At 35.1% G+C, this 14,287-nt stretch overlaps 1 protein-coding gene across 1 annotated transcript; it reads left to right on the top strand.

Annotated features, from left to right (window-relative positions):
• The first annotated feature begins 201 nt into the window (after positions 1–201).
• LOC148872862 (serine/threonine-protein phosphatase PP2A-2 catalytic subunit) lies at positions 202–11,622 on the top strand. The gene is made up of 11 exons (XM_088969244.1): positions 202–643; positions 4,165–4,221; positions 4,471–4,554; positions 6,093–6,164; positions 7,209–7,280; positions 7,532–7,572; positions 8,554–8,620; positions 10,245–10,436; positions 10,575–10,664; positions 10,758–10,865; positions 11,013–11,622. Exons 1-11 carry the CDS (start codon positions 551–553, stop codon positions 11,076–11,078), a joined length of 942 nt encoding a protein of 313 aa, XP_088825370.1. The 5' UTR covers positions 202–550; the 3' UTR covers positions 11,079–11,622.
• The last annotated feature ends 2,665 nt before the right edge of the window (positions 11,623–14,287 follow it).

The following is a 14,287-nucleotide window of genomic DNA, read 5'->3' as shown; positions in this document are numbered from 1 at the left end:
TTAATTATCTACAAATTTTTATTTTATTATATTTTACTTTTCCTGAACCCATTGTTTATTAAGAAAAAGTTTCTCTATTCAAGAAGTACGTACAAGGGTATTTTTGTAAATGTGATCTTAAATTACAAGGAAAAAAATAAATTGATAAACAATTCAGGGGAGTTCATAGTATATAACCGAAATGCTTTTCCTGAACTCAAAATCTCAGTCCATAAAATGATTTTTGAGTTGGCGATTTCGATTTTATGTATCACATCAACATCACACACACAATAAAAAGGCATCGTAGGATAGCGAGGGTTTTCCTCTTTTGTTACACCCCCACCCCACCCCACCCCCCCTCTCTCTCTCTCTCTCCCTCTCTTTCTCTCTCTTCTCTTCCCCTTCCCTCTCTTTCTCTCTGAGACAGAGCGACGACGACGACGAAATCTAGGGTTAGGGCTTTATCTAATCTTATTTAGTGGTGTTTTTATTCATTTGAATCGATTGAGGGGGAGTATAGAACGTTCCAATTTTCTGTGTGGAACAAGTGAAGGAGAGGAATCGGAAGATGACAGTGGATCAGGTCACTTCGAGCTCTCATGGCAACATTGACGACCAGATTTCACAGCTGATGCAGTGCAAGCCCTTGTCCGAGCCAGAGGTTCCTTTCTACCCCCTCGATTTCCCGTCATTTCTGCATCTCGCCTTGTTCTTGTGGTGGAATCAGAGATTCTCCCTAAATGTTCGGCCTTCGGTGCTTGGTTACGTTTTAAGCTGCTTGAATCGTGTTTTCTTTGACGGATTAGTGCTGATTTCCGAGGATTTTCGTGTTCAAGATTCGAAAAAATCATTCTTTTTTGTTCATTCTTGTTTCGTTTGCAAGTGATCTGGGATTTTAGCTCAATTAGGGTTTTCTACGCTGACCTCGGCCTGGAATTTTAGGAGATCACGCGAATCTTTTCCTAGATTTGCCTGTTTGTTTAATTCGATCCACCGAGTGGATCTTTGCGCCCGTGTTTGGTTTGGGGGAAGTAGTTATACAATATACCTATTTACTGCGAAGTTCATCATTGCGAAATTTGACGAAACTGGTATGGTTTATTTTGGCATTAAAATTTGTTGGTAATGTGTTTTGGTTTATCGTGGTACCAAATGCTTATCTTTAGTAGATAAATGGTCTGCTGCCAATTTGATTTCAAGGCTTTTGCTTTGCAGTTTAAACAGTTTCTTCTTTTTGGGAGTGGTATTCCCTCTTCTCACTTTTAGCAAGTTGATTTAGAAATGTTGCAATCTTTATTATATTTTTCGTGAATTGATTTACAACCTAGTTCACAGACCTTTTGCATTAGCAGAGAGATGTATCTGACTATCTGCTACCTTTTATTTTTTAAATTTGCTCAACTTAGAATGATCTTATGATATGCTTTTAATTTTAGACTGGTGAAGTCCTCTGAAGCATGAGCAGGGAAAGGTGTTATTTTTTTATCTGTAAACTGTAGAAGTTATAACCAGTGTTTTAAAACTACAAGGTGCAATGGGCTTTTAGTGCCTAAGGCTGTCTTTGGTGCAATGCAAATAAAATTGCACTGATGCAAAACTATAGCAGTGCAAATTATTTGAGTGTAAATTCTGACCTATTTTTGTTTCAAATTTTAGCTTATTTTGTTTGATTGCAATACAAATGAATTAAATTAAGACATGAAGGAGAATAAAATAAAACCCAAAACAAAATTAAATGAGAATTTGCATTTTTTTTTTCATTTGCATTCCCATGCATTTGTACTAGTGCAAATAGAAATTGCATTGTGACCAAACACAGCCTAAGGCACAAGTTGTGAGGGTGAGGCAAGTGCCTTTTTGAAGCAAGGTAAATATTTTTGAAATAAAAAAAAAATGGTAATATGTAAAAAACATGGATATGTCATTAAACAGAATGGAGTGGCCAGTGGCAAAACAGGATCCGTGTGACCCCATATAGTTAGGATAAGGTTTAGATGATGATGATAATGATGCTGAATATGTAAAAAAAATGCAAACATGAATTTTAAAAGAAATTAAATGTTTTAAAGAGCCTATTGATTCATTTTAAAATACACAAGCATGATAAAACATATTCAAAGCGAACGTTGAAGTGAAAGCAAACATATGTGGATTGTATCAAAGTTCTTCAGGCACTTAACAATTCAAGCACTTGAAACTTTCAATCTGTTTATTTATCTCCCACTTAAATTACATCAAGTGGCCAGTGTGATGTTAAACATCTTGCATTCCTAACCTCTAGAGATTGGCACATTGCCTTCATAAAGGCCCCCTTAGGCAAGTCCAAACAAGTCCATGCAAAGGTCTTGTGCAGTGCCCTAACCTAATTTTTTGGCCTCTATGTGTAAAGAGGTTGTTATGTGATCTTAGTCACAGTTCGTTTTATTTTAGGATCAGGGATTAGATATTAGGAGTATTGTTATTGTTTCTTTAGTGGGAATTTTCTATTTGAGATCCCTTTCGTTAGAACTAAGGCTTCAAGTATTTGAAAAGTTTTTTGTTTTTTGATCTTGGGGGTGGCCACTGTGCACAAAATGCTGATGATTGGAACTTTACCCAGTCTACCCTTCCCAAGACCCTATATAGCTGCGAGCCTGGGACCAGCATTGAGTAAGTGGCCTTTTACTTCAAATGTTAACAGACTATTACTACTAGTTACAGTTAAAAGTAAAAGGTAATTTAAATGTTGATAAACTGTCACAGAGGTTTAAGACACAAAAAAAATCTATAAAAAAAAAACAACAAAAAATGTTCTTCTCCTGTGCACCTAAGCATTCCTTTCAAAACACTGGTTGCTACCTTGTTGGGAAAGACAAGGGAGCATACACTTGAATGGTGGGGAAAATAGAGGAGCTGAACTCAATTGCAGATCATTTGGCTAAATCTGGAGTGGATAGAACTTTTTTGTATAGTGCATGCACTTTGCCCCCTTAAGTGGGGTATCTTTTAGTAGGGCTGTCTTGTTGTCTGTTTGTACATCCCCTCATTGTAGTACAGCACAGTAGATATATTATAATTTTCTGTATTTTTTTTAAGTACCTTAGAAACAAGATGTTTTAAAATAATGATTGAAACAGAATGTAGACAACGAGAATATAATAATAGGAGTGCAAATCAGGGTACACTTAGATTTGAGACCATGGGTTTTTATTTTATTTTTTATAAGATACCTCTTGTACTACCTTGGATTAATAATCTTTAACAAGGGAGAGAGATTGAGGATGATGTTTATCATAGAATCAGAGAGGGATGGGCAAAATGGAGGGGTGTATATGGAGTCTTATGTAATGGGTGAATACCACATAGGCTGAAAGGAGAATTTTAGAAAACAGTTGAGATGGATGCAAGGGTAAAGTATCGATACGACATGCCCTGTATCAGGCGTATCATATTGTATCTTTAGGGGTCTGATACACCTGTTTACAGGTGTTTCTGGGAACCCCTTTTTTTAATGATATATTGATTTTTTTAAGTATTGATTACACCTCTGCCAGTTCACAAGTGTATCGATACATTGAACCTTGGATGGATGAATGTGAAAAGTAGAAAGGATAGGGCCAGAAATGAACTCATCTGAAGGAACCTAGGAGTAGCTCCAATAGATCATAAAATGAGGGGGAGTTACTAAGATGATTTGAGCATGTGCAGAGAAGACTATCTACTGCACTCATAAGAAATGATCTATTACAAGTTGAAGGAACCAGAAGAGCTAGGTACAGGTCAAAAAGGACATGGATTGAAGTAATAAGGAATGACTTGAACGCTCATAATTTAACAATGTATATGACACTGAACAGAATGGAATTGTGAAATTGGGTTCAGACAATGTTTAGATGATGATGGCTAAACTTAGACACTATAGGTTTTTCTGGCAACCTTTTTCATCAGAAGTTGAACCATGTTGGCCAGATAAGAAATCTTGATAATCAGATGTTGGCTTATGATTGGTAGCACCTATATTTTAAATTTCAAGCTCTAAGTCTGATTGAACTTGAGTTATATTTAAGGGACATTGCCAATTGTAGCAGTCTTATTTATATTTGGTGCTTGTAATGAATGCATTTATTTGTAGTTAGTAATCCTGAACATATTAATATGGAGAGGAAGAAATGATAAACATATAAATCTATTTTCTCGGTGCAGGTCAGGGCATTATGTGATAAGGCTAAGGAGATATTGATGGAAGAGAGTAACGTGCAGGTATGACACTGTCTCTGTTATGCTGTTGTCATTTTCTTTTATGGTCATTTGACTCATTTCTGTTTATTGCTTATTGTTCTAATGGGATAATTGAAATATTTGTTTAAACTGGTATCTCCCTTGTTATCTGAGATTTTGTCACGTAACTTAAGTTTAAGAATATATTAGTTCAATACCTAGAATGTAGAGTCCATCTTATAAATTGTTAACATTTTCTTTTGTTCTGTTTTTTTTTTTTTGGTATTGCAGCCTGTGAAAAGCCCAGTGACTATATGTGGTGATATCCATGGTCAGTTTCACGATCTTGCAGAACTTTTTCGGATCGGAGGGAAGGTATTTACTCTAAAAAAAAAAATTCTTATCCACTTTTTTTATAATTATTGATGGCTGTGTGAATATTGTATGAGACCCAAAAAAGAGAATGAGGACCCACGAGAAAAAAATTTCTTATCCACTTTTTCTAATTATTTGACAAGACCCCCTTTCAACTAGTGCTATGCATCTTCATTCTTCTTAATATAAAAGATTTAAACATAAAGAAAAATGAGATCCCCCTTCCTCTTCTTCATCCTCCCCTTCCTCCTTGTTCCTCCTTATCCTCTTAAGGACGCTTATGCCTCTCTCTGAACTACACCTCACGCCCATAGTTGTCAAGGCATCACCTAGGTGCCCTTGGCTGGGCACCTTGACCTTTAGCAACTAGGCGCCCTTCTAGGTGACAAAATGACAAGACGGGCGCCTTTTATAATATCATTTGTATTGCTATATCTTATTAATGTATGTGTTAAAAGATTTTAGTATATGATATATGATATATATATATATATATAATATCTTATGATATCATTTATATTGCTGTATCTTATACTTTGTTTTAATGTTTTACTATTGAAATTTACAAGATCAAAGGGTTCTGAGGAGAGAAAAAGAAAGAAAGAAAGAGGAAACAAAGAATACAATTATAAAGAGCTTCTTTTTTCAATTCTCTCTCTAATTAAATAAAACAGAAACTCCATCCTTGTTTTTTCTGTTTTACTTTCCATCTTGAAATTTATCATATAAAGTTAATAACCTTCTTTAGTTGCTAATTGATTATTGATATGAAATTGCTCTTTTAAATACTTATTATAGTAGTATTATTTTTGAAAATAATGAAGTTAATATATAAAAAAGTTATGTTTTAGATGTGACAATTTGCCACATTTTTAGAGGAAATTTAATGTTCTTATAAAAGAGAATTGCTATTTTTTCTATTAATGTACATGCTGAATATTATATGAAACTAGGGAACTATCCCAAAGTTAGTTTTTTATATTATAAAATTTATATCATCTAGGCACCCTAGTGTTGCCCAGAATCGCCTAGAGGCTTTGAACTATGCTCACACCTCTAGGTGGTGGGACACCTTGCGTCATGCCTATAGTTAAAACATTGGTTATCTATATAGAATCTCCCTCTTTGCAGCTATCTTAAAAATTGTCTCTGGATGTGAGTCACTCTTTTAATCTTTGAGAAGAATGACCATTCTGCAATTTTCTATGGTCAAAATCTAAATGATTCTCTTAAAAAACACAAATCCTTGCATTTGTGTGAAACTGTGAATCAATTTTTTTCCTTTTTCCCTTTTGCCTTCCTGGTAATTGTTGTTTCCTTCATAAACAATCTTTGATTAGAGAGGTGATCTAGTAACATTTCCTGTTGCATAAAATTATCCAGTAAGGTCTTGAGGATATATATTGATAGAGGTTCTAGGTGCAGGCAGTAGGTACTGTTGTGTATTTATCACTTCTTTTTTTCTTTCCTTATGGCATTATTCTTTATTGCTATTTTCATACTCAAGTCTTATAGTTTCTTTTTTTCTTGTTTGATAGTGTCCAGATACCAATTACTTGTTTATGGGAGATTACGTGGACCGTGGATATTATTCGGTTGAAACTGTAACGGTGAGCAGTAGTGATATCAACTTGTTTTGTTCAAAAAAAAAAAGAAAGAAAAATAGTTGTTTATTCTTGCACTGTACTTATGAAGGGATGGATGGATTGCAGAAATGAATGAAAAAGTTGTTTATACCCTTTTATTTTTAGATGGGTAAAGTTGTTTATACCTTTGGTTGTTGGTAATATGAACCCATGCATTACCAAAGCAAGGAATTGATTTTCTTTTTATGTTTACTGATTTTAATTAGCATAATACTATCAGATTATAGCAATGTTTGTTTAAGAATGGGAGTTTCTCTATGATCATTTCAATTCTAGGTGAAACCTTTATAAGAACTTTTTTCCTTGGCCCAGCTCCAAGATTTCTGTTACATTTGTTTATGTAGCAGCATGATTACCCCATTCTAGATTTTTATTGGTTCAGAAGTTGATAACAAGCTGGCATCTTAGTTTCAAGTAAGGAGTTGCTATGAAATATGGTCTTGTGCTTGGATGTCTTTGTTCCATTTAGCAGAGCACCCCTATTGCATATAGATAGCACTTCTGTTGAATTAAGTTGGCCTGGGTTGGGAAGTGGAAATTGTCCATCCCAGTGTTTAGGAGCTGAACGCTCAACTCCCAACATGAAATAAGGCCAACTAAGGTGCTCATTCCTGGATATAGTTTATCTCTGATCAGGCTGTATTCTGAGAACCAAACTCCTCCAACAACCCTCCTTTCCAGATTCAAGAATTCAAGAATTCAAGAATTATACCACCAGATCAGTTTTTTTTTTTTTTTGTGTGTGTGTGAATATTTTGTTTCTCCATATGCATATAGCAGATTTTAATTTAAGATTTCTACTACTAGACCAAACATTTTGGGCTAGGTCAGGATTAATCTGATTAGACAAGAGTTGCATTCTAGAGGTGGATATTTAAAATAATTCTTTGCTGGAGACATCTCAATCTTAAGGTGCTCATGCGGTTCTATATGTTTTTGGTTGCTGGATACCGTGTATCTTATAATCTTATAACTATTTTTATGATACTGACCAACTTATTTACTCAGCTCCTGGTGGCACTTAAGGTGCGCTACCCTCAACGGATTACAATTCTTCGGGGAAATCATGAAAGTCGTCAGGTACACATTTACAGTTGAATAATTTCTTTAAAATATCTCTTCTATTACATATTCCTGTGGTTATGGGTTATTGTTTAATTTAGGTAATATGTGACCTGAAGTTGGACACAAATGCTACTGCACACTGTATTAATCTATTTGGTCTAAAGATACAGTTGCCACCATGCCATATTCTTTAGTGGGTTTTGAACTAATTGCATTTGTTAGTAAATGATATATGCTGACTATTTCGTTTTTCATTTCTTTTGCAGATTACACAAGTGTATGGGTTTTATGATGAATGCCTACGAAAGTGAGTTCCTTACATTCCTCGTTTTGTTGGAGTTTCTGGTTAGATCAAGAGGTTGTACTACTTGTAGTTTAACAATCAAAACTCACAAAATTTTTATTTTATATTTCTTCTAGATGATTAGGTTTTCTGCACGGGCTGTCTATTTAACATTGTTATTGTAGAATGTTTTTGGGGAGTAAAAGCTTTTACATCTGAAACCTAAAACTTTGAAGGATTAAAAGACAAACTATTATTAACTTCTGTACTTAATTTTCCACTTAAATTTTGGATGTTTAAATGCCGTCTTCCTAGGAAATTAATAATGTTGGATCTACTTATCATTGGTCATAGACTCAATTTGCCAACCAACAAGCATCCTAATCTTCTAAATTTTCAGGATGTGTCATGTGCCAACCTCTGGATTTCTAGTCTCTGCAGTCTCCAGACCTTGTTACTTCTGCACAGTAAATCACATGGGTATCAACATGATTGGCCTTTTGGAATAACTGAATTAAATTAATGCATATTACCACATCGAGAAAGTGTAAACTTCTGTAATAGCTTTTTATGCTAGAATGGTTTGCATGTTTTTGTTTTGATAGCTTTTCTTTCAACAATCTTCTGTACCATGATTTAAGAGATCCCATTAAATAAGTTTCTTGTTCATCATTTTTTTTTTCAGTGTGCAAAATGCAGCAAAAAGACATAATGAAAGTTCCTTCTTTCCTATGTTAGAATTGAATGTACATCTGCACATAGTGAAGCCCTTTGTTCATTAGATAACATGAACAGTAGTAATTCTAGACATTTGTGAATCTAATGCTTGTAGGCATCAAATTTAGTTCATATATTCTATTGAATGCAGTTTTTGAAACGTCTAGGAGCTGTTGTGGCTCTTAATCTGGGTGGATGTGCTGTTGCTTTTTAGTCTTTTCCTTGACCCTAATTTCTTGTTGTCTCTTGGAACTCTGCAATTACTTAATTGTTATTCTTCTTTTACAGGTATGGCAATGCTAATGTTTGGAAGATCTTCACGGACCTTTTTGACTATTTTCCGTTGACAGCCCTGGTCAGTCGAATTCTGTAATTCCCATATGGATATATCCTGTTTTCTAATTTGGCATGCCAAATGCTCTCTGCCATCTTTTTTTTTTCTTTTTTTTTTATGTATGCTCTCTGTCACCTTTCTTTTTTGATAATTAACAAAATGTGTTGTGCTGCAGAGAACTAGATCAAAGAGGTAGAATTAGAACAGAAAAAGTTAGGAAGAGTGGCTGAGTTGAGAATGCTAAAATTGATTGCTTTTGAAAAAAAGAATGCTAAGATCGATTAGCAGAGACAATGGGAAAGGTAGAAGTAGAAATCAGTGAATGTATTAGGAATATGATTTAGAGTATCCCCAATAGATGACAAGATAAGAAAGGTAGGCTGAGATGGTTTTGGCCATGTGAATAAAAAGGCCAATGACTTCTGTGAGGAGTGGCTGGGTGCAAGTAGAAGGCACTAAATGAGCATGATTAGATGCAATGGTATTTATTTGACAGAGGACATGTATCTTGATAGATGCAATGGTATTTTAGGATGTGTAGCCAACCCCCATATATTTGGTATTAATGCTTTGTTGATAGTGTACCAATCAAATAATGTTTTGTTGGTACAGTGCAATGTCTCTATAGAATGCAATGGTAAGATAAGATCTGTTAACCAACCTCAAATAGTTAGGATTGAGGCTTTGTTCAGTCAAGGTAAATAAGGATGGTTCCTATGCAATTGATGCACAAAATGCAATTAGGGTACCCAAAGAAAAGAATTTTGGGTGGTTTGCGAAATGTGATCATGTTGAGGATCCTATGTATGTGATGCTTAGAATTGCCAAAAGTTGGAATTTGGATTGGATATGCATAAACGAATTTAAGAAAAATAAAAATTTGGTACTGGAGTTTCCATGAACATCCACAGAACATAAAATATCCAAAGAAAAGTAGAAAACAAGATTGGGCAATTAATTAATATTTAATACTAGTAAACATGTACATGCATTTGCACGTGACAGTATCTCCAAGACAAAACCATTTACAATTCATGGACAGTTTTTGAACAGTTATAAGTGGACAGTTTCTTAACTGTTATAAGTGGACAGTTTTTGAACAGTTATAAGTGAGTAGTTTTTGGAGTGAGAGTAAAGGACATATATGCCATTTTTTATGCCCGTTGTATGTTATTTAGATAAGTGGTAAAAATGCCTAATGAGAAGTCCAGAAAATGGGGTTATTCGCTCTTTTATTAGTAGTATAGATAATTATGTTGTGAATCCCCATGTATGAGATACAGGTAGGATTTGGATGGGGTATTCCAAGATTTGAGCAAGGTTCAAAATTTCGATACAATCGTGTCATATCGGTGGCTTCATGATACACCTTTTTAAAGGGGTTTTGGGAACCACTCTTTTTTAATAAAAAATATGGTTAAAAATATGTCCAAAAACCAAATTTTGAAAAAAAATATATAAAAGCGTGTTAATTTAAGTACTGATATACCCCTGCCGATACACAGGGGCATATCAAAATTTTCAACCTTGGATTTGAGTTCAGTTAGATAAATTTTTTAGTACAAATCAGATTATCAATATTTATTTATTCCTTTGTATTCCAGACTCTTAACCTACTTTTTACCACCTCTTTTCCACCTTGAAGGTTGAATCAGAAATATTTTGCCTACATGGTGGGTTATCCCCGTCCATTGAGACACTTGATAACATACGGAATTTTGACCGTGTTCAAGAAGTTCCCCATGAAGGGCCAATGTGTGATCTCCTATGGTCTGACCCAGATGATCGCTGTGGTTGGGGTATTTCTCCTCGTGGGGCTGGTTATACTTTTGGGCAGGTGATATAACACAATCATTTCAATTCATTGTTTTTAACTTTTTTCAAAAAATGTTCCATTTATTTTTCTCTTTTGCTCCCAGGAAGTTACAAGAATCTCTGAAGCTTTTGTTATCTTGAATTATATTACTATTCACAGGACATATCTGAGCAATTCAACCATACCAACAACTTAAAGTTGATTGCTAGAGCTCATCAATTAGTCATGGAAGGATACAACTGGGGACATGTAACTTCTATGGATCCCAACTTCCAGAGTTTTTTATTTTTGCGTATTTAGTAGAAAGGAAGATCTGTGAATTTGATATATTGCTTGTAACAGGAACAAAAGGTGGTCACCATATTTAGTGCGCCTAACTATTGCTATCGTTGTGGGAACATGGCATCGATCTTGGAAGTGGATGACTGCAAAGGACACACTTTCATTCAGGTCTCCTCCCTCCCCCCAATCTCTCTCTCTCTCTCTCACACACACACGGGTATAAATACAGATGAATTTAGCGCACACACATAATGTAATGTAACAGCGAAGGGCAAGAAGTGAATTTTAAAATGCCTGAATTGTGCATGGTTGCAGTTTGAACCAGCTCCAAGGAGAGGAGAACCAGATGTTACTCGTAGAACGCCTGATTATTTCCTATAATGCAACTGCTTCTGGATTGTTGCCAACTCTCCAGCAGCCGAGTGTGCTTGCTGGTTGATGATGAGGTGGATGCAGATCCGTGTTGAAAGCTGTTTGTCGGATTTAAGAATTATAATTTCAACCTGCTATGCTTTGTTGGTGGTGGTGGGGGGCCATAAGCATGTAAAATTGGGTGGTAAGGCACCCTTTAATTTGGTTGTGTTCCAAAACTATGCCGAGTATCCTTGACACAAGGCAGGAGCTGGTGACGCTGAGGCAACATGTATCATTTCCCGCAAAACATGTGGTATTTTTTTTTTTTTTTGTTTTTCTTTCTTTTTTTTCCTTTTATTATGGGGGTTTGTAGAGGGAAGAAGGGATTCTATTTTTACTGGGTGCTTTTATGTCTGTTTAGTATTAATTAATTGGACCTTATTGATTCGGATGGCTGTTTCTCCTTTTTCCTCCCATGTAGTTTTTTCTCAATGGTCTTGGAGATGCTAAATGCTCGACTTTGTACTTCAAAGCTGCCTATTAGAGCTATTTATTTGCTTGCTTACTCCAAGGTTGGTGTTGAAATGTTTACTCATTGGTGAACCAACTTTTGTCCATAATTTTAACTGAACTGTTAGAGAGCAATAAGATCAGTTTAGCCAAAATTGTTGACCTGTTTTTATTGCCATACTTGCTCGCTGATTCAATTAAATACGATCCTGATTCAATTCTCTATTTGATCTTTGGGCCTGTTTTTATTGCCATACTTGATCTGAGGGCCTGGCTGCTTAAGTCTTCCTGTTTCAGTTCAATTCTCTATTTTATATGATCCTGATTCAATTAAATACGATGTGTGCTATGCTTTGTCTATGGGGCACTCGGCTTACATTTGGAATATGCAATCTCTTGGATATCAAATGCTCAAATCAATCAAGCGTATCAAAGGCTGAAGAAAACTTAGGAGTTGGATTTATTAAATATTATTAATTGAAAGACTAGGCAGAGAATAATTCTTCCACAATTTACGATAGGATCTACAATGGTTGATGTTGGCCTTTTGCAAATGGCGGATGATCATTCTCAACAATTCCTTTCTACCCATATTTCGGAAAGAGGCTAATGGCATTGGCACATTAGATGGCAAAGAAAGAGAACTTTGCACTTCACTGGAGTAAGGTTGTTTATGGTTCAAATTATTGGTACTATACTTCAAAAACACAAAAGTTAATGCTGCTAAGTTTGGAAAGAGTACAAATACAAATATGTAGAGTACTAAACCTTGTATCTGTATTATTTTGTATGCATTTGCACTTTGCATATTTGTAACTGTACCCTTTCCAAATCGAGCCAAATAACAATTAAACTGCCTTTTTGTGAACCTTGAGGTGGTGCAAGTGGGATAATGTGCAAATTTGCACTTACATACTTGAGGTGATTCAAATATGCATTTGCACTTTACATTTTTTATTCACTTGATATATTTTTTTTCCCCAAAACTATGATACTTTGAACTTTGAGGTGGTGCAAATGGGACAATGTGCAAATATCACATCATGTAGGAGTACAAATACAAGGTTTAGAAATATAATATACAAGGTTTTGCGCTGAACAAATTTGCATTGTACCCAAATTGAGCCAAAGGGATTCAAAATTAGACTATAAGTCTTAGGGGCTGGCTGTAGCGTAGAGTTGGGATCAAGTCCCATTGCCACAATGGGTATGGGATGGGTTATCCTTGTGTACTCTCATGAAGTCACGAAAGAAAAACTAAAAAGAAAAAAAAAATGCTAGCTGGTTGCAAATTTTGTATCTGGTTCAGATTTGCACAGCAAACAAACAGTCTTATGATTTTAACTGGGGAACAAAACGATGTGCATTCTACTTACGGAAGACGATTAAAGCAAGAGGAAGGGTGCTTATTTGCAAATTGGAAGGAGTGAAACCACTTTATACAAAAGAGAAGGCAGGACTTCAAATGACTTCAAATGAGATAAAAAAAGGAAATTGCAACTTTTGCATTAAGTAGGATATCAAATCATACTCACAAACAAATGGATGCATTAAAAAGCAAATAGTCTGAATAACTTTATTCTAAAACTCCTAAACAATAGTAATTAGTGAAGTAGGGGCTGGATTGGAATTGTAACATTGTTATTTGCTACATTAAATATATTAAAAAAGACGATGGTTTCTTAATAAGAAACTTGCAATTATAAGTACTCTTGAAACTCATATAAAGACTTAAAAGATATCATCATGTGCTTGTTTTTTTTAAATATATCTTTAGCAAAGTATCTCATATAAAAAAGCACGATCATACAGTGATAGTTTTGAGTTCTACTTTATAGGTGTCCTTTATTTTGTTTCACATCGAGAAGTACCAGTTGACCCGGACGGTAGGACTGTTTGGCTCGGGAACCGTCCAAGCAATTGGTTCCGTTTTATCCCAAACCCAGTCCCTAGCCAAAAATCGTTGAATCAATCAATGACCCTTGACCAGGGTGGTTGAATCGCCAACCCGCAAACCTGTTCAACGGTTTTTGGCCATTTTTTATTTTTAATTATTTTATTTTTGTTGTTAGAACGAACTATCTGTTCTAACTAAACGGTCATGGAAAGGGTGGACATTGCAAGGGATTCCAAAATCTTGAAAGATAAATCCATAATGACCTTAAACACAGAAAAAAATTGGTGGTAAATCCACCAAACTGGAAAAACCAAGGAAAAAATTAGAAAATCGAATCCAAAGTTCCACTTTGAGACGGGGCTAAACATACATGCAATTAAAGAAAGATAAAACAGATCATCTTGTAAGAAAATAAAAAAAAACATTGCATAACAAAATAAAGAAAAACAAAAGGGAAGAAATAAAATGATGGTAAACCCTAAATTGTTTTGGGGGATTCTTGAAGAAGAAGACCAAACACACAAAAAAAAAAAAATGAACATACCACACACGCTCAAATAAAGCCCACACTATAAGAAACCTTTGAATAATGAAAATCCAAAAGCATAAAAAACCATAGTTTCCAAACCGCTATTGACTTGAACGGACATTTTAGCCCGGGAACCGTCCAGGCAACTGGTTCCGTTTAACCCCAATCTCGGTCCCTGATCAGTCAATGACCCATTGACCCGAGCAATCGAATTGTCGACCTATTGACTCATTCAATGATTTTTGGCCACTTTTTTATTTTTTTATTTTTTGTTATCAGAACAGGCCATCCATTGAAATC

This window comes from Nelumbo lutea, chromosome 2, assembly GCF_056320005.1.
Source record: "Nelumbo lutea isolate HS-2025 chromosome 2, American lotus-T2T, whole genome shotgun sequence".
NCBI classification, from domain to species: domain Eukaryota; kingdom Viridiplantae; phylum Streptophyta; class Magnoliopsida; order Proteales; family Nelumbonaceae; genus Nelumbo; species Nelumbo lutea.
This window is presented reverse-complemented; position numbering and strand designations above follow the sequence as displayed.

Coding starts and splice junctions, on each gene's coding strand:
- LOC148872862 (XM_088969244.1), top strand. CDS start 551: ATGACAGTGGATCAGGTCACTTCGAGCTCTCATGGCAACATTGACGAC. Junction 644..4,164: donor AGCCCTTGTCCGAGCCAGAG/GTTCCTTTCTAC, acceptor TTCTCGGTGCAG/GTCAGGGCATTATGTGATAA. Junction 7,573..8,553: donor TATGATGAATGCCTACGAAA/GTGAGTTCCTTA, acceptor CTTCTTTTACAG/GTATGGCAATGCTAATGTTT.